The sequence below is a fragment of the Haliaeetus leucocephalus genome, unplaced genomic scaffold (assembly GCF_000737465.1).
Source record: "Haliaeetus leucocephalus isolate CR32 unplaced genomic scaffold, Haliaeetus_leucocephalus-4.0 Scaffold858, whole genome shotgun sequence".
Classification (NCBI taxonomy): Eukaryota; Metazoa; Chordata; class Aves; order Accipitriformes; family Accipitridae; genus Haliaeetus; species Haliaeetus leucocephalus.
Window position 1 is genome coordinate 5,189,073 of NW_010973294.1, and position 20,394 is coordinate 5,209,466.

The 20,394-nt window shown below is 42.0% G+C and overlaps 1 protein-coding gene across 1 annotated transcript in view; it reads left to right on the forward strand.

Moving 5' to 3' along the window:
• The first annotated feature begins 6,622 nt into the window (after positions 1–6,622).
• The window catches only part of OPRK1 (opioid receptor, kappa 1), a 19,411-nt gene continuing 5,639 nt past the window's right edge, over positions 6,623–20,394 (forward strand). Inside the window, exon 1 of the mRNA XM_010582958.1 lies at positions 6,623–6,886. Within this exon, the coding sequence (XP_010581260.1) occupies positions 6,627–6,886 (260 nt within the window). The 5' untranslated portion in view covers positions 6,623–6,626. The remainder of the gene's footprint in view (positions 6,887–20,394) is intronic.

Below are 20,394 nucleotides of genomic sequence, written 5' to 3' on the forward strand. Positions count from 1 at the left end.
TGTGTAGTTTCATTGACTTTTTTTTTGTGGTTTATTCATGTTTATGTTTGTTTTTTTTTTTTTTTTTTTTTTTGTTTTTGTTTGTTTGTTTTTGTTTGGGCTTTGTTTGTTTGTTTGTGTTGTTTTGTATTGTTTTGTTTTTGTTTTTGTCTTCCGGGCGTGCTCTGACCAAATGGGCTCTCTGTGCAGTCTGGCAAATTTTGCCGCCCCTCGCCACCCTTGCGTTTGAGTAATTACTTGCCAGTTCTTTACCCTGTGTTCGGTGGTGCTCAAATAAACCCAAGTAACCTCAAGTAATTCAGGGTTTGTTTTGTGAGTATCGCTGGGACACGCGTATTTAAGTAGTCCCTCTTTCACTTCAGTCTTGCTCCTGCGCTGCGGGAAGTCTTTGCCCTCCACGCCTGATTTTCCTTGGTACTCTTCGCTCTCAGCATCGCTCACTCCTGCCGCTCACGCAGGTTCCCTGTGGCACTGACTGAGCAACTAATGGGACTCGGTTAGTGGGGAAAAGGGAAGGGGGCAACGGCTAAGGGAGCTTTAGCCTTCCCCCCTCTATCCTGGAGTCAGCACAGACTGGCTTAGTCAGCTGGCGCAGGCACACCACCTTACAGAGAGCGCTAAATTCACCCCTCTTTTATCACAACACTGCTGTGTTTAAGCCTTTAATTACGTATGAATGAAGGTGCCAAAAACAGGCGGCAGAGGAGGTGGGAGGGGCACGGTTTACGGGTTGTGTATGTAAAATTCACTTTTCTCTAGCTTCAGCTACATCAATTTTCAACCCGATTCTTCCTGCCGCCAGGCATCAGAAAAAGCCAACAAACAATTCAAAGTCTGAAGCAAAGAAGATTAAGATTTAGGTATCATTGCCATATAATCAACACAGTTCTTACCTCCTGAAAATGAATCATCTTTCTTTTCTTGTCAAAAATGTAAAAAGAAGGCTCTGCAGGAGCCTGAGCTCTTTGGGGAGAAGTCAGTACTTATCCCACATAATCCTCTGGGATCATCCTAAAAAGAAACAACCAGGCTAATCTTAAAGTGGCTTTTATTTATTCCCATAAAACTTATCAATGGCATCAACATCATCTCGTGTCTCAAAGCCGAAGCTGGGTGGAAGTTTGGGTTGTCTTAGCCGATCCCCTTTGCCTCCCTGGAGCAGTGTACCAGCTACCAGCAGAACTGTGCTTCCATGTGCTGGAAAGCCAACTTGCTGTGAAAGATGATTAACTGATAGTGCCCCCCAGGAGAAGTAACTGTAAATAATAATTAGAGACACTTAATTGGTTTGGTTCGGGTTTTTTTAGTAAAAAAAGAAAAGTCTGTGTCAGATGAGCTGATCTGTAGACGAGATATCTGTATCTGTTCTACAGATATCTGAAGAACACTACAATTTTCTCTTTAAAAAAGAGAAGCGCTAGAAGTTGTTCTTTAGCTCACGTTCAGCCACTCTCGGCATCCTTGTGCCTCCTCCAGGAGTCACAGCTGTAGCCTGCTCTAGAAAAGTGGGAAGTTACAAAACTTCCAGCTGGGGACCTTGACGAAATGAAATGCAGGGAAGATGGCAAAGCGGTGACCCGCTTGGACAATTCTGCCCCTGCCCCAAGGCGCTGGCCTGTGTGGCACAGCCGGCTGGGGAGCGGCAGGGTGACAGCAGGGCAGAGCAGATGGGCTCCTGCTACGACCTGCTGAACTCCTTAATCCCAGTCACTGACCTCCTCGCTGCCAGTTAGCTCTTGTCTGTATAACACCCCTCCTTTTCAAAGTCCTAGGGGCAGAAACATTTCAACACCAGCCCGGTACCTCCCTGCAGCTGGCAGTTTGAGGGTGGCTCGTCTCTCCATACCCTCCCAAGGCCTTTCCCGTGGAAGGTGGATGTGTCTTGGGACAGGCCACAGAGGCTGTCCCCGTGCTCAGGGTTTCATTGGGTTGGTTTCTGAAGGTGACCATGGAGATCTGTACTAGTAGTTTATTTTAAAATGTAACACGAACTTCTGCCATCTACAAGTAAAAAAAACAAAGCACAAGTCTTATGCCGAATAGTTAGTCTGCTATGACCAAAATACGCGTACAAAAACTGTTTAGGAAGTATTACATATACTTTCCTGCCTCTCTTTTTCCCCTTCCTCTCCCTCGCCTGTCTTTGAAGAGGATAAAACACATCATTTCCCGAGAGCTGCGTTCACGCAGAGCGCTAGCTAACATTTTTGCAATGCAGAGAGACAGGAGAACTTTGTTTCCCTGGCAACTGGAGCCACCAGAAAGTGTTTCCAGCACCTCCTCCCTTTATTCACGTTCGCTGTTATTGTAGCCTTTGGTCAGTCAGGCAGTTAAAACAATTATTCACTAAAAAAAGCATCTGGATAGCGTGCTCCACTTATCTGGCTTTCCTCTCGAAGTCTAGAATAAAAAGGGACCCCTGCAAATGATCCTGCATCAAACTATCCAGTGTTACAATTCATGGCTGAACTTCAAGGTCTGCCCTATCCTGCACATTTAACTTAAACCTAGAAAGTGTCATGGTCTTCTGGGAAACAGTGTCGGCAACTAAGCAGCTTTCACTCCAAACCTGCGTGTGCTGGAGTGATGGAGCTGGGTCTCTGCTGCGGCAGGGTGAGCGGGTGCTGCACAGAGTCGTGCCGGTGATTCAGTGCAGTTCATTCTTACCTCTGAGTCAGGGCTGAATTAATGTCCCAGCACATTGTTAAGGTTTTGAGGCAGTGTGCTGATGGGGGCAGCCCTTTACTTTAGCTTTTGGTAATAGAAAAGACAATGCTGAAGCCCTTCCCACCTGCTACTGCTAAACATCACATATTTCCCTCCCCCCATGTTCCTTATTCATTCAAAGAATTTCACTAGGATTGTGAAAGAAAACACTTTACAGATACAAAATCCCCAATTTATGGTTATCCTTTCCACTTAAATGTAGCAATGTTGTGTAGCTGATCCGTGCATGAGGCAGACAGCCTGGGGAAAACAACAAAGGTGGTGTAAACGCACAGGTATTGTAGTGCCTAGGTATGGGAGAACTAAATGTGGTTTTTTTTTACCTTTGAGGGCTGGAATTCACAACTTAAACAATGTTTCTGAAATATAGAATTTGATATATAGTTTTGTATTTTTAGTGAAAAAAGTCCAGGTGATTTCTGTTGTGTTTCCCAAAGTCCGGTGAGGTGAACACTGGCTCTGCAGTGTGATACTGAAAAAATCAGGGAGCATTTGAGCGGCAGGTTTGTAACGACAGTGCTGGAGGCAAGTTGTAGCTGAGTGGTGAGACTGTGCTTTTATGCTGTCTTTCTTCCCTAAATCTTTCCTTGCTTTCCCTTGAAAGAACAGGGCCTTTTGTCTAATGCGAGCCCTGGGAGGGGACAGGGACTTCTGGCATCAGTGTGTGGACAGTCTGGGTTAGGTGCCCTGCAAACCCTTTCTTTCTCGTCCCTCGTGACTGCAGGAGACTCCTGTCCTTTTCCACAGGACTATTGGGAAGGGCACAGAGGCACTGGGCAGTTACGTGTTGAAGGAGAGGAAGACAGTGACGGAGCGTGGCTCTCCCTCTGCCCTTGGTTTTTCTTTTGATATTATTGCAGGTGTTTCCAGTACCTGCGGTGAGACCAGCTACTGCTGATCATCTGAATATTAAAGTTTTCGTCAAGAAAGCAAACATAAGGAAGAAAAATATTATTTTTAACAGTTTATATGAATTTGATTTGACTTTCAGAAGAAAAGGCATTTCTGTAGCCCAAGTACTTGCTTTTTACTGAATTGCAAAGGCCTACATGGAGCACACACAGAGAGAAAGCACCAGACAACTGGCTCACCCTATAATTTGCACTGTTGTGGTCAAACTCCACCTCATTCCAGTCCCATGCAACTGCAATGCACACTCCATTAAGGGTCAGTGACTGTAGCTGTAAGCACATCGTTTTTGTACTAAGATTACTGGAGAGTTTCAGCACAGAATTTAGCTAGAGAAAGAGCAGTGTATTGTCCAACCACTGGTGCTTGAAAAAGCTTTGACTCCACTATTAATCTTGCTGAGTTTTTTACATCATTTGTGCTTTAGATTTATGCAGAGCAATAATAGAATTTTCTTCCCCATATAGAAGTTTCCGATCCACCTGTGGCAATTGCAGAGTGACAAACTGTTGCTTCTTTCTCCCTCACTTCAGCCTAAGCCTTAGAATCCACTTTAATGATTATTTTGTGGCTGTATATGCTCATATTTAAGGTACTTATCCAAACAAAATGATTGCTTATAAGAGATAAATTATCAATGAATGCTAAAATATTGCTACCTTAAACTCTCCTGTATATTTTAATTCCAGAATGTGCAGAAGCATGAGGAAGATATTAACAAGTTGAAAATTGCCAAGAAAAACTATGTGTGAAAAGATACAGCAGTAGTAATTCCCTTCAGTACATCTGCAAGAGCCCATGGATTGCAGAGGATAAAAACAGGATTGGGGTACATTTTATGTCAGAATCTCACTTTATCTTCCCCAAAATTATTACTGTCCCAGGTCTGTGTTCCATTCTTAAAATGTATTTGGCTTGGGGGCATTTTTGTCATGTTTGCTATTTTGCATTTTTATCCATCTTCATTAAGAGTGAAACTTTTAGAGAGCCCTATACAGACGATAGTGAGCGGGTGCTAATGTTCTGGAGAAAGCAGTGACCGCAGTCAAAGCCATCTCCACGTTTGCACAAGCCTCTGCCTCTAAGAGAGGGGATTCTGTACCTTTTAAACCTCCTACGTTTGACTCTACAGCTGACATAATTTCTTATCTTAATTATAGGAAAGAAATTTTTTTAGAAACAGAAATGGCAGCCTGATCACAGGCACTCAACAAGAGGAGCACAAAGTAAAGTTTCAACATTAGAAAAGAATGAAGGAAACCCACAGGGCCTTTCCAGCCATCTAAGCTTCCCCAAATGCTCAGAGAGGCACGGCTGTCTGCTATTCCCTGCAGAGACCTGCTTTCCTGCTGCAAACTTTGAGATGCAGCCAGCCTGGCTGTTCCCCACCTCTTCCAAGGGAATGGGAACAACTCAGGGTCTTGCCTTACCTCTCCCAATTTGTCATTTAGAGGGACTCCTGGTGGGGCTTTCAAGGTCTGTGTGCAAATTAAGGGGTATCCTGAGCACAGATTGGGGTGTTCCCAACCCCTGCTTGATGGAGTGTATTCGGGATAAGCTCTGAGGAATGTGATTTCTGCATACATCATCTCTCCTTACCAGGCTGTAGCTGGAGCCTAGGGAGCAGCGTTCCAGCAGCGCTACAGGGAATTCTTGGCTTCTCACATGATGTGGGACAGCTTGAATAAACTAAGGACAGTAATTGGGGTGCCTCTCTCTGCTTTGTTAGCCAGCTTCTGACTTTCCTCCAAGTTGCAGGTGTAAAGGAACAGGGGCACAGCCACCCAGCGAGAAGTGTTTTGGATGCACAATTGTGGAGCTGAGGCATGAAAGAGCTGATGGACCAGGCAAGGCATCTAAAATGAAAGTCCCTGTTTTATTCAGCATCTGCTAGTCTGTAAAACCTGTGGGATTCAAAAAGGCAGAGAGGATCTTTGCTTGAGGCCTGGGAGTGCAGGGGGAATGAGGAAAGGCAACTTGGAAAAGCATATTAAAAATAAGCATTCATTCATTGCAAAACTTATTTCTTGCTTTTCTTTTAATTTATCTGCCTCTCGGTGTTTAGACAGAAGTCATGTGAGCTTCTGAGCTGCAGGGACAGAGACAGCGGAGAACGTGTGCATCAGTGCAGAGTGCTGCTGGAGCCCTGGCAGAGGGAGAGGGAGGCAGAGGGAGCCTGAGAGGGAAAAGGCGAAGTGGTGGGAGCTGGAACAGCAGCAGCGGCTGCTACCACGTTGCAGCTCATGCCCTGGAATCGGCTCAGCTGCCAGCACACCTCTCCGAAGGCGCAGGTGCCTCAGATTCAAAAGTCCTAGAAGGTCGGTGGTACTTCCAGGAGCCAAGCGGAGCTGCCTTATATTTTTTCTCTTTTCCTGGAAGAACATCTGTTTGACGACTCCACTCCTTTTCCCGTACTGCAAGAGGTATTTTGTGTCATTAATGTGTCTCTTCTCCGAAAGCAGGTATGGGATGGGGAAAAAAATAACTCAGGGCAGGATGTCAAAGCAAATGTGCAGAGAGGTGGTGGGCTTCTCTTTCCCCCCTTTTATAGCAGAGCTTAGGCAGTAAGGAGCCCCTGTCATTAGGATACAGTTTGCCTTAAAATATGGAGGATGGGAGAGACAGGGTTAAAGTGTGGGGGTGGATCTGAGCTGTTTCCCATCTGATTTGTTTCTCTGTGCAATCTCTGAAAGTGGAGGAAAACTTTCCTTGTGCACCTGGAGGAGCAGCACTTACCCATCACATAGCGAGATGTAAAACCTGTGATTATTTAATATGAATGTGGTTTGCTTAAATCTCTGCTTAGCAAATTACAGTTCCCATCGCAGCAGAGCTCCCCTTAACACGTACAAATTTCAGAGGTCTTAATGTCTGGTGGCTGTGATAACACTTCTGTTTCTTTCCCTCTCTTGCCTCTTTCCAGCGTACTCGCCTCCTGCTGTCTGCATTCTCCTCTCCGTCTCCCTCCTGCCCGTGGGGGCTGTGCCCCTATGGATGCCCCCGTACAGATTTTCCGGGAGAAGCTGGACTCTACCTGCTCCCCGGGGCCCTGTCGTCCCCCCAGCACCAGCAGCAGCTGGCTCCTGGGCTGGGCGGACTACGACGGCAATGCCACCGGGGCCTTCGGGGACGCCCAGCACAACCACACCAGCATCTCCCCCGCCATCCCCATCATCATCACTGCTGTCTACTCGGTGGTCTTCGTCGTTGGCTTGGTGGGAAACTCTCTGGTCATGTTTGTCATCATAAGGTAAGGGGCTTTGGACTGCCTGTTGGAAGAGGTGCAAACAGCCATCCCTAAATTTGGCAGGGGCGGGGAGGGGGTAGCTTATGGAAGCTCTCTGGGTCTGCATATATGAGGAGCTGGAAAAAGCAGCTGGAATGACCCAAACCTTCTCAGTCACAGTGGTTTGCCTGGATGTGCAGTTAGACAAAAGGCAGAAGCTGGTTAAAAGTGAGAAATCCTGCAGCCTGCGGGAAAGGCGCTTTGTGCCCCGGAGCTGCGTTCAGCGGGTGCCCTCTAGGGATGAGAGGCTGCTCGCATCCTGGGGAAAGCTCAAGTGGAAGAAAGAAACTTCTGCAAGACAGCTTTTTTCCCCCATGAGGAGTCCCGGAGGGATGGCTTATGCGTCTAGTCGTGTGGACACTGATACATTGCTGCCTTGTCACCTAGTGGCTCATTTAAGAAGGTGGAAAAAAAAAAGAAATGATAAAAATATGTGGAAATGCTTAATGTACAGCAAGGGATGTTGTTTCTCTGTCTAGTGGTGTTTAACTCCAGTTGTTGGTGTTGGCTTGGAAAAAGCAAAGCAGATGCTGAGAGGTCCACTTGTCCTGATGTTTTTCAGGAAACAGGAGAAAGCTGTGTATCTGTGTTAGTTTTTCACTGTTGGTGAAATGCACCTTGTACTTACACTTGTACTTACACTTGTGTATTGGTGTGCATTTTAGCTCGCACTATGATTTCTCTCTCTTTTTCTCCTTTCCTTTTGCAAGTTATAAAAATATCTGGACAGTACAAATCAGCAGGGCCACAATGAGCAACCAAGGGGACTGAAATCATGCAACTTTTTGGACTTCTGCTTCACAGTCCATTTGAATCCTGCAAAAAATTCTGAAAAAATATAATTGTGGAGTATTCATTGCTCAGATTAAATCAGCTTCTACATAGAAAGAAAAAGGGAGGTTTTGGAAGGGATCTTGTTAGTAAAGTGTGTATGGTAAGGGTCAAGCAATTGCAGAATGGTGAAATAACTGGCAGACTTCATACTGGGGGAAGTTAACTAGAGGCGGTGAAGTTGTTGATGAGGTACTTTACAAAAGATGAATTATAACCAGGACAATACTCTTGAAAAATGGAAATAAATCCCCTTTAATAGTCAGTGCAAGAAATAAAGATGCCTGTGATCAATGTGGAGAAACTGGTTTGCTCCAGCTTTGTGATGCTGTAATTTTTATAGCCCTCCATGCCTATTCAGAGAGATTTCATTTCTTTTTGTATTTATCTTGCAAGAAGAGAGACTCCATACTTGACACACACACAGCTGCAAAGGCAGAGATTTTCTAAGCCATTGGTCACTCACAGCGATAGTTGATTAACTGTCCTGGGCATTGGAAATAAATTCAAACTTAGCCAGAGCCCTAAAAGTTAGCATATATGGATTATACTGGTGCATATGTATTTCCTTTTTTCTCTCCTTCTGTTGCCCTCCTAAGATTATTTTTGTGAGGGTCTAGCTAGCTATGGAACGCTCTCCTACCAGTTCCTACATTAGCCTTTTGCTTCAGTTTCCTCTTGGTCCATCTCTTGATTACATGATCAAAAAAATAAGTATGAGAAAACACCTATTTTTTTTTCTTCCTTTTTTCAGTATCCCCCTCACCTATGTTTTCTCTGTGGCAAATGCTTTAAACACTGCTAGAATCATTAGCTAAAGTGCATGTATACACACACCTACAGTTTCAAACATTTCTTATGATTTTGAAACATTCCAAATGTTCATGCAAGAGGTGTATTTTTTTCATTTTTGTCCAACCTCTCATCTCCCTCTCTCTTTCCCTCACATCCATTCTCTGCATGACTGCATCTCAAGATGGGTTTTTCATGACCCATTGAAAACTGTAGCCTGCAGTGTGTGGAAAGCCAAGGTCTGTGTGAAGTTTGGGAAAGAAGGTGGCAAGGGAGAGGGGGATCGTGTCCTCCAGCCATCCCGTGTTGCCTCTTGTCCAGCTGCCACAACTCTAAAGCAAGATGGGGACAGACTGTGGTTCTTCTTTACCCTCCAGCTGAACACAGGGTTTGTGTGAGGCCCCTCATTGCTGTTTCTTATCTCTCTGAATCCCAGATCTGTTCTCGTCCTTCTAACCCCCTCTAGACTAGTGGGCAATGCAGGCCTGGCTCCTCCTCCCTTTGCTCTTTTAAACAACACCTGATATTGTTAGAATAGTTCAGTTGGAAGGCACCTACAATGACCATCTAATCCAACTGCCTGACCACTTCAGGGCTGACACTGGGTCATCTTTTGGGTGACACACACAAGACCTCTTTTGTTCTGAGACTTCCAGTGAAACTGCTGAAATGTCAATGCTGTGGTAGATTCAGGAGACTCCAAATAGTCTTGAGATGACTCAGAAACAGGCTCAAATTCAACCATAAGCTGTAACGTAGGCAGGCTTCAGCCTATTCCTTGCTTTAATATGCCAACGGGGGCAGTTTTGCTACTTCTGTACATGGGCTGCTGAAGAAGCTCATGGAGACCAGCAACTCAGCAGCCTGCGTGCAAAGTGCTGGGTGTCCAAAATCTCCTTCAGGTGCGGTGGGGTGTGTTTCTGCTGAGAGGCAAAACCCCCTCAGAATTCCCTCAGAGGGAAAAATAACAGGAGAATGGCACTTTGATCACGTGTACAAGCTCCTGAAAGAAAAGTAGCTAAGTTTGATACAGCTCCTGTAAATAGATTTTGTGTTGAAGGCTGAGTGGGAATGGTACTTTAGTACGGTGGTGGCAGCATGGCCTGTTAAACCATGTCTCAGGAGACCTGGATTCTTCTCTTGGTTTTACTACCAGGCTCAACACTTTGTCCTGGTCAGGCCAGCAGCTGGGCGGGTGGGCTGATGGTGCCCCGCTCACACCGAGCCATGGCACACGGGACGTAACACTCTCCTGTGGCTGCTGCTTTTCCTGGGGAGGGAGTAAGAGAGAAAGAGGGCATCATGTTGCCTCTTGCACTGGTGGGAAATACAGATATTACGTGGGAAGTGCAGTCCACCCCCGACAGAGGAGGAGAGGAGGCGTGAAATGGTTTTGTAGAAACCAGGTGAAGTTATCTGACCTCACCTGAGTAAAGTTATACAGCTATGTGTGTCTTGGCATGATCAGAATCTATCTCAACCCCAAACCTTTTCTTCGGAGATTAGTTTTACCTCTGAGGTCTTAGAAAATATTTCTGGAGGTGAAATAGTTGGCTGAATTTGACAAATAAAATTACTTGTCCTTGGAAGCAAAAGGTCTTTTTCCTCTCTTCCTTCTCCCTCCTGACTTTATTTCTCTAAAATTTAATGCTGGCTTTAAAGAAAATGATGCTTTCTTGTGACAGCTAGAGGGGAAGAAAAGTCTCCTGACTAAAATTACAATTTTAACTATGGATTTCCCCTTATCAAAACCATAAACATACTCTAGTAAAAACTCTGGGAGGTTCTGTCTCTTACCCACTCCAGATTCACTTTTTCTATGTATGTGCCTTACTTTCACTGTTCCTGAAGTCATTTACTGAAAGCAGCTGCTATCATCAGGATCCTAAATAGCCAATCCTGTATTTCTTTTAAAATTGTCTTTAAAGCTTCCAATGAACTGAGTAATTTTCTTCATTCAAAAACAGTTTTAACAAGAGGCTGTGTCACAGATATGTAGATTGATTCCTAAGGGAAAAGAGAAAGCTTGTATTCCTCTGCTTAGTGTAATGTTGAAGAAAAAATATAACTAGTAATATGGTTTTGTTCTTATAGTCATCAAACCGACTGACATCTTATGTAACAGGAAGAGTTTGTTAAGAAATGCCCTATAAAATGGAGTCCTTTCCAGATTGTTTTTAAATCTCCTCCATCATTCATTCCAAACAAGAATGAAAATATATTAAAAAAAGTATACAAAAATGAAATTGATTCAATGTATTGGTTTAAATCAATAACAGATTTTGATAACATCAGAAGATTACTTGTTAATTTGCTTTAAATTATTGTTCTAATTGTATTAAATTATATTTGGAAAGAATATTGTTCTGAAATGAAAAATGAAGCTCTAGAAGAGTCAACCTAACTGAATTACCTGTTCCCTACTATTTGCAGTTGGTATGATTTCACTCTTTTTTATGAAATCAAGGGTTTGGCTGCTAAAAGTGAAGGCCGAGCTGTACTATACTTCGTGAAGTTTATGGCTTTTTACCTTTTTTTACCTGATCAGACGTTTGATACCTTACTATTGTCAGTACAGAGGTATCAAATGGATTGATAGGAATTCATCACAGGACCTCAAAGAGCATCTGGCCTTACCTCACTGATGGAGGTAATTTTGGTCATTTTTGGACATTTTTGATCATTACCAACAGCTTTTACAGATGTCACAAAGACCAGGGTAACAGGAAACACGGAAGAGGACAGGTCTATAAAACGGTATGGCTAGTTTGACAAGCACAGCACATTTAAACAAAATTTGAATGTTTCTAATACTTTTAATACCCTGCTAGACAATGACTAGGTGATACCTCGGGTTTATAAGCTAACAAGAAACTCAACATGAGTTTCCAGTACGATGCTGTGATAAGAAGAGCTGATACTGAGAAAGCCAAGAGAGCAGAGGAAAGGCTTGGAAGGAATATTTACTAGAGACAGTATTAGAGAGAAGCTATAGCTTATAGTGAGTAATCTGTTTGGCTTCTGAAAAGTAATTTGGTGTCTGTCCAGACACTTCTGCTGGGCTAGCAGCCAGGTAGTCATTTACTTCAGAGAAAGGCATAACTGGAATCAGTATCTGGAAGCAAGACAAATTACAGGGAGCCCTTTTGAACTGGCAGAAAGTGAAAACTTACAAGAACTTTCCAGTTTGGCTGCTGGCAAGGCAGAAAGCTTGAGATAGCTTCCCTGTCCTCAGCCAGGAGGGTGGTGGGGAAGCTCATGCTCCTGGACAAAGCACGGGGAGGGAGCACAGCGGGGAGATGGTGTTGGGGAGGGCAGGCTGGCTAAGCCCTTCTGGTGAAGAGGACAGAGTGAGGGAAGGGTGGGGACCCTTCATTTCATTTTATCTGAGAGAGGATTTTGAATTTGCTGAAAGGGTGTTGTGGCAGGAAATTCTTAACTTGGTGATTTGGATGGCCCAAGATGCACTAAGAGCAAGGGAGGATAATCTTTCTGGCTTACCTACTCTCACTGTCTATTCAAATGGTGATTAGTTTGTCCCTTAAGTTAAATTCTCTGAAACAGTTGAGTTCCCAAGGAGAGCTTTGATTTCAGTTACATATTGCTTTCTAAAGGAAAAAACATCCAGAAAAACTTTGATAAACTCTACTTCTAGGAAGTTTACTTCATGTCTCTGTTTTGGTCCTCCCATCTGTAAAAATCAGGTAATTCTTGCCAAGTGTGCGCTCTGTGCTCTTCTCCTCAAGGAAGACTTTGTACTTTGTTTATTGTTATTCTCTTTTGTGGAGTCTGAGGCATAAGGAAATGGCAGTGTGAATGTCATTCTGTCTATAGGCAGTCATGAATGCACAAACTGAATTAGCTGTGGGGAAAGGGTGTGTGCAGATGGAATGAGTACATGGAAAGAAGAGTGTCTGACCATACTGATATTCTGCAAAATGTAAAAAGGATATAAATAAAGAATATGTAAAGGTGTGCAGCATTTCCATACTCCTATTGGGAAGTTTGCATGCTAGCCTGTGTATCATTTCTGAAATATTTATTTCTCCTGAAGCCAGAGGGCTCAGCTCTCATTAGATTCACCTTCTAATCCCTAGGGAGGTGAAAATTAATTCTAGGCAGTTTGCTGTTTTCAGTTTTGGACATTATTTACAATGAAACCTCTATCTTCTCTGCCTGAGTATGAGAGCCTAACACAATTTTCTTCAGTGCACAAGTTTCCACTAATACATGGCAAGAAAGTGTAAAGAACCTTTCTGTTTCCTCCATTCCTCCTACCAATCCACCTATGCAACACACAGTGCTCTGCCTGACTGTTCCTCTGCTCCAAAATTCAGTACCATTCATCAGTGCATTATGAGTCAATATCTAGGGTTCCCAAACTTAGCTACACTGCACCTGGAAGACAAAGGATTTTATATTTGCTGACTGCACATATAGCTAAATCCATTTCCCACTGCATTGTAGGTAGCCTAGCCACTGTGGCTACTGTGGGTGGCTGGGAGAGGCCTCCTTGAGTAGTGACAGGTGAGAACCTGCATGGTAGGTTTAGTATGGACAAGCTATTCAATGTTCATTTAGTGTTCACACTCAGAAAAGTTTTTTTACCATGATGCTGGCTGATGGACAGTATCAGGACTTACTGTTAGACATGTCTTTTACAATGACTGGTTTGTTAAAGTGTGCAGGAGAAGAAGAATATTTTCACCATGGAAGCTACTAGCTGTGCTGTTCAGTGTACTGTGTCTTAAAGTTTCCCGCATTTCACTTGAATCATCTCCTTTGGGAATGTGTGTGTTTAGTTGTCCTGTGCTGTGGGCTTCTCTGAGGCAGGTGAGGAAAACAGATGAATGGGTAGAGTCCAAAGAAAGCCTCTCAGCTGCCTCCTAAGAGGGACTGATGACTTTTCCCTGAGCTGGCTCACTACTGATATATGTGTTTGTTGCCTTACTTCATAATCCTATACTTGTTATAGAGTGAGGTCCCCTGTCTCCCATTCAACTTTATTACAGGAGTGCTGACCAGAGATTCAGGTCCCCACACATCCAAGTGTGTAGTTGTCCTATAAAACAGTCCCAGCAGCGGCAGTTATTATTCATCCCTGTGGCAAAGTGGAGACCAGGTGCCTTGTTTTGAGAACAAGGGTGATACTCACACCCCAAGACCCCTGCGTGAGATGGGAGATTCCTGAATTCTTTCCTTATTTCTCTCCTGCAGAAACATCTAGAGGAAGCAAACATTCAATAACATTTGGCTGCTTCCAACCAACTTCTGCATACATACCTACCTATGGAGATAAGAGCCTCTCCAAAGAATAAGAAGGAAAGTAAGACCCTGAAAAACCTTTTGCTGGAGCAGCTATCCTTGTCCTCTTGAGCAATGAAATTTGTTCTCTTTGCCAGGCAATCTCTGTCCTAATCACTTCTCTCTCCCACAAACACATAGGAAACACTTTGCTCTGCTATGGGAGCTCATGTCCTTCATGAAAACAAAATCCTTCCAAGAGATAAGAACAATGGGAAAGGTGGATGTTACCAGAGACAGATACTCAGCACTCCCAGGGCAATGTACCTGTGGCAAGTGAGAAGGATTAAAATGGGCTGTGTAACACCCTGGGAACTCCCTGTAGCATGACTGGTCACTGGAAAACACCTGCAGCAACTTAAAGTCTCTCAAGAGACAGAGTCAGCTGCTTGACAAGGTCTAGATTCATCTTACTTACCAAGAGAGGTCAAAAAATCAGGTACACAGTCTAAGCTAATTGTCTAGGCTCTCTAATAATAATATTAGACATACTGGTATTTGGATACAGTACCGATTTTGTAAAATTCTGCATCCTCACTATTTCACTTTAAGCCACAATAAATCACAGCACCTTGACATTTCTCTGAGCTGTCCTACCAAAATCATGGAAGCAAAAATTTTGCAATATTGCTGTTTCTAACATTAAGCATATTTCTTCAAAGAGAGGCTCTTAAGCTCACACAAAAATATTAAAAGTCCTTATTATAGAAGGAGAAAAAATACTTCATTTTTGTTAAGTAGGGTGAATTTTTCTTTATTTTGACCAGGATATATGTAGACTTGAACTTCTCTAATTCAGAAGCTGGCTCTTTAGTTCAGGAAGGAAAACTTCCACATCTAATCTAAATCTGCAAGGTCTTGTTCAGGGTCAGTTTATGGCTAGTTCAGAGAAGTAATGGTAGTGGTAAATTGTAAGGATTTTTTTAATGATACCTTCTGACATTCAGGTAGATTATGCTCCCTGAGGGGAGAATAAAAGACAAGATCATGCTTTTCTCCTTTAAGCTGCTTAAAAACAGGTACCTACAGGTGCTTATTAATAAAGAGAATTCCACTTCAGGATACTATTTTGTAGGCAATGTACAATTTTTTGCAGGCTCCTAACAATTTTGATGTTAAAGACAGGCAACCTTTAAATGTGTGCAGTAACAATGTTTGCCTTTGTTTAAGGTCCTGTCTACTGCTAAATTCTGGCTGTCATTCAATACGTGATAATAACATATAACCCAATATGAACATGGAAACTGCAGTACATTGATTTTTACGTTCTTTAAATGACCTTAATCTTAGTTTCATATTGGCGTAAGCCTTTTATATTGAAGATCCAAAAGATAGCTGAGCCATCTTTTTGACGTGGTATGTGTTTGGAATAGATCCTCCTGTGTTGTTTTTTTATATATTTTTATTTCCACACCCTGTTCTGATGCACTATGATATTGAGTGTGCCCTGAATATTATTGCCTTAAGATTTAGAGCTTTCCTGACTAAGCTTTTCAGCTGCTTGATCTCCATGTACTTCATTCAGAGGAACCTAGTGGAACAGAGCCTGCATCCTGCTGATAGGTGTTTTTGCAGTTTGCTTTTAGATGTGCTTTAGCTTTCATTGTCATTCACTGACTCAGATATCTGCCAAAACTATGTTTGTTATACCTCATTGTATTTCATGCTTTTGTACTTTCACTCTGCTACTACAAAATGTTGTAGTATATATGTTAGTCTTGCTCCCCTCCCCATCCCTCATTTCATACTGCAGGGAACATTTCAGCCTATTACAGTTACATGAAAAAAAAATTGACCAGAGCCTCCTTCTCAGCTTTTATTAACTTTACTAATGTTACGGTGTACTTTAGAATCACACTCCTCTTCTCTGCTTGAGATAATAACTTTAAGGGGCTCTACTAGCAGATTTAGTAATGCATTTTGATTTTTTTCTGAAAGCATACTAACTCCTTAATAGCATGCTTCCTTCTTCTGTTACCACAATTTCATTGATAAGCTTAGGCTGGAGGTGTGACTTCTTCCTACTTACTGTCTTAAAAAAATGTGCAAATTAAATTCTACTCCAGAAGGAAAAGTACAGTAATGATGAGTCAACTGAGAAATGGGGGAAATTTTCTAAGGGTCAGTCTCAAAGAACTTTCCACTTTTGGAGTGGACTTAGCCTAAACTGTGATAATTTTGAGAATTTTACTTTTGACACATAAGTAGACATCATTTAAAACTTGCTCCTTAAAAACTCTCATCATATATCCATCAAAAAAATACATCCAAACCAAACCTTTATTGTTCATTTTGACTATTTTTCTGCAGAGTTTCCATATATCTTCCATTTATTTGAATTCTACAGAGGCTTGAGACCTGCTTATAGCTTGAGAAGCAGTCTTGAGATCCACCAAACAGCTTAAGTCATCAGAGGTTTTTCTGCCTCTTGAAATTAGATTCTAGCACGTGATTTAAGAGAGGCACCTTTCATTCTCATGTAGGATTAGAAAAGTTCTCACCTTCTTATGAAATCCCAGTATTTAACAAACCACTTTCTAGACACGGGGTTTCCCATGAGCAGCTTATACAACAATGGTTTACAAATATTTTAATGGTCTTTGAAAGTTATATCTCAAAGACTCTAAGAAAATGTTTGTCATTAATTACCACTACGCAATCTGTGCTGTAGTTTTGTCCAGGTTTCCCTTATCTGTTCTGCTAGACTAATTAAAGCAGATAGCAGTATTTTTTCCTTAAATGAAATTCAGGTATTTGATCAATAGTTTTAATTTTGCAGAGGAAGACAAGATTCCCTTACTCGATCACTGTTTTGACCTTGTTCAAGTGCAGGTTTGGGTGAATGGAGGGTATGGTGGGAAAACCTGAAACCATGTGAAATATTGCCTCCTGTATTTTGGCACAGTAGAATGAGTTGTAGAAAAGCAGTTAAATCCCTCATCTCGTGTTCGAGTTAAGACTCTATCAGGGTCCACTTCAAAGTGTCTGACAGCAACAGCAGTCACTCCATTACTTTAACTAGCCTTTTGATTAAGCCTGCAAGCACATATCTTCAGAAGCATGTAGGCATTTAATAATTTTTAGGTGTTTAATTAAAAACATTGAAAGGAGTTTGGATGATTGAGTCAGGATTCTCAAAGTCATTTCTGAATTTTATGAACTTCTAAATGAATGTATGATTTAATCTATATTGCCTAACAACTTTCAAGGCCAACATCTCATTTACACAGAGGCCGGTGCTTTTAGGTGAAAGTAATCAAGCAAGCTCTTTACATTACTAGTGTGAGATCAATGAGTTTTAAGGTTGCGTCAGTAAAACATGCTTGGACTTAGCATTGCTGAGGTGAACCAGTGCACCCTTCATCCCTGAGTTAGGTACGCAGGATCCCTCTGCAGTGCCTGGGAGAATTGGCTGCCTAAATGTAATAAAGTATTTACTGGAGCAATATTTATTGGTCTCCCGCCTTCTTGTTCAAAGTCTGGCAGAGAAGGGGTCAGGTGCCTATTCTAGCTCAGAGTGAATCTTTCAAGGAGGCATCTGTGGTCTGGGGTAGATTTGGGCGAGGCCAACTAGTCATGGGACTGCCAGGCTGGTGAGCTGTAGGGAAGCACTAGAGGCACACCAGGTAAGGTTATCAAAGCTGGGATTGTTATGTGTGCATGTGCGCCTGAAATGAGCCAAATCTTTCACAGAGCTTTATGGGACGAATGGCACACTGGGGATTTTTCTTTTCCCCATTATATTGTCACTCCCGATATTCAGCTTTGATTTGGTTACATTGAAAGTTGTCTAAATGCTGATGCTGGGATGACTCTGTATTTCTTACTACCTGTGAATGACAAGACATCCTTCCTGTTGGACCAATAGTAGTGAGAAAAAGCAATTTTCTTATATGTGCATGTGTTGCATAGTCCAAAAAATCAAAATTGCTCACTTTACATGTATAACATAAGCAGTACATACATAGAGAACATGCTTTATGTTGCAGCTTCAAAAATTTGAATTTTGAAGTGACCTAAAAAACTAGTTCTATTTTACAGAGGGTCTTTCCTATTCTGCCACTGGAAGGCTGCGGGAGAAGGGAGAGGTGTACTGGAAAAATATGGTGTATATGGTCACAGTCTCACACACAGAAAACTATTGAATTAAAGTTGCAAGGAACAGGAAATGCCAGATGATATAAAAACTTTCAGATGTTTGAATTTTCAAGGCTAATAAAATCCTCTCAGTTATTTTTCATTACTTTTCTGATTTTCTTTAAGGAAAAAAATCAAACTAATTCTTTTATATGTGAAACAAACTTTCCCTGTCCAAACCCTTGGGAAAGTTTTTAAAGATCTACAGAAGTAATGATTCAGAAGAACTATTAGTTACTTCACCTCTGCTTATCACAGGCCATTGCATTTCATTTAACTCTTCTTGTACTGAGTCTAGTAACTTGTATTTGAGTAAAGCACCCCCTTTGCAAAGCAGCTGACATTGATTTGGAGACATCAAAAAATGGAAAAATTTCTCCTTTCTTGCGTAATTTGTTCCCAATAATAATCACCTTAGCTGTTAGGAAAGATCTGTCATTGTTTCTAAGCTGAGTTTGTCTGGCTTTGACTTTTAAGTATTTGTCCTTGTTATGCTTTTCTTTCTAGTCTGAAAGAGCTCTTCAGCACCTGCTATTTTCTCCCTGTGGAGGTCTTCAGACACTGTAATCAAGTCACCTCTCGGTGTTCTTTTTGATAAACTAAATGTGTTGAGCTCTTTAAGTTACTCACAGTAAGAATTTTCTCCAGTCCTTTCACTCGTTTTTGTGGCGTTTTTAATGCATCCTTTCCAGCTTTTCTTAGTCTTTTTTTTTTGCGGTGTGAACAAGATAACAATTCCAAATATCATCGGTGATGTCTGTAGAAGTAAAATCACCTTTTGACTACTCTTTTTCAGACATTTAATGGAAATCAGCCCATTTTAGCTCAGATTTGCAATCTGAGTGTTTAGTGAGTTTTTGTTCAGTCTTACAGCTGAGATGCACTCGGAGCTGCTTGTTTTTTACCGGAAGGAAAGTTCCTAATCTGTTAATGTGTCTTATATGTATTTCTTCTAGCTATATACTCTCATATTTGTGTTTGAACAGTGCCTTACGGGCTATAATGTGACCTGCTGGGAGGGCCTGTTAAGGAGATTGATCTGGGGGGGCAGAAGCCCAGTTCTGACTGGCAGGTGTCTCCTTGCTCTGCCTTTCATCTTGGAGAAGCCCAAACCAGGGCAGAGGGAGTCTGGACTATGGGGGTCACACCAGCAGTGTAGAGCTTTTGTTGCTGCTTCCTTTTGGCTGTCTTTTCTCAGAGATTTCTAATGCTCCACTGGCTATGGCTTTGTTCAAGATGCGAGCCTGGGTATGGTATGTGAGTGAGAATGGTTTACTTTATTTTCCCTTGCAGTTCTCTTTTCTATGCTTTGAACCGGCGTTTGGTTTCATTTTCTCAGTAAGTCATAATTAGAGTGTTTTAGAAAAAACGATGCTATTTTTAACATTTCCTGTTGGTCATGAAATGACATTTTTGCCCATATTTTAATTAATAGCTAATTTACATATTGGGCACATTTTGTCAACACTGCTTAAATTTTTTTAGTGTTATTTTTTATTTTACACATCAAAGCTTTAAAGGCAAAAAGACACGTTGCCCTACACGTTCATTAGCTGAACTGATTGAATCTTGTATTTCCACTGTAAATTATTAATGACATATAGCAAAATCTAGCTAGATGTGTTTCTATGTGTGTTATATGTGCACACTTTAGTTTGGGCACACGTTCAAAATACAGGGCTGAAACAGTTTTGAGAAAGAAAATCTGTTACTGAATCTGATAATATATTAACACCAATGACAAAAAGTAACTAGTTGGGGGGAAGCATTTCAGAAAGGACAGTTAGGTATATCCCTGTGTTGACAGGCTCTCCTTCCTCCTTTGTGTCCACAGCAGGGCTGGAAGCAGTCCTCCACACCCCGGGGCACAGGCTGCTCCCTCGGATAGTCATCGGGACAGAACAAAACAGGGTGCCGTCTCAAAAAACCAGATCCTATTCTGTGTAGGCTGAGGTTCTTACCAGCTGGAGAAAAACAAGTGCTTCATTTTGATGAAATTAAAGGATGCAGAAAAAATAATGCTATGATCATTTCTTCCCACTGTGGTATCCTGCTTAAACAATAGCCATCTTTTACATTAGCAGTCACAAAATAGAGGGCTGGGAAAAACTGATGATAAGAAAGGAGGAGAAATTGGAAATGAGGGAGCAAAGAAGGGAAATGACTAAAACTTGTGTAAGCTGGTGTCATTGTAGTGAATTCAAGGAAAAAGCAACTATCATATAAGAGGCAATCTGGCCTGGCAGACGTAACAGTTATCATGGATTCTTACCTGAGAATGGGATAACTGTTCCTTCCACAAAACAACCCCCAAAATCTCGCAATCACTGACAGTTAGCTATAAGAAAAGGAAACATAAACCATTTTGATCAGTTGCAAATGTAACAGTGATATTATCTTGTAGAAGT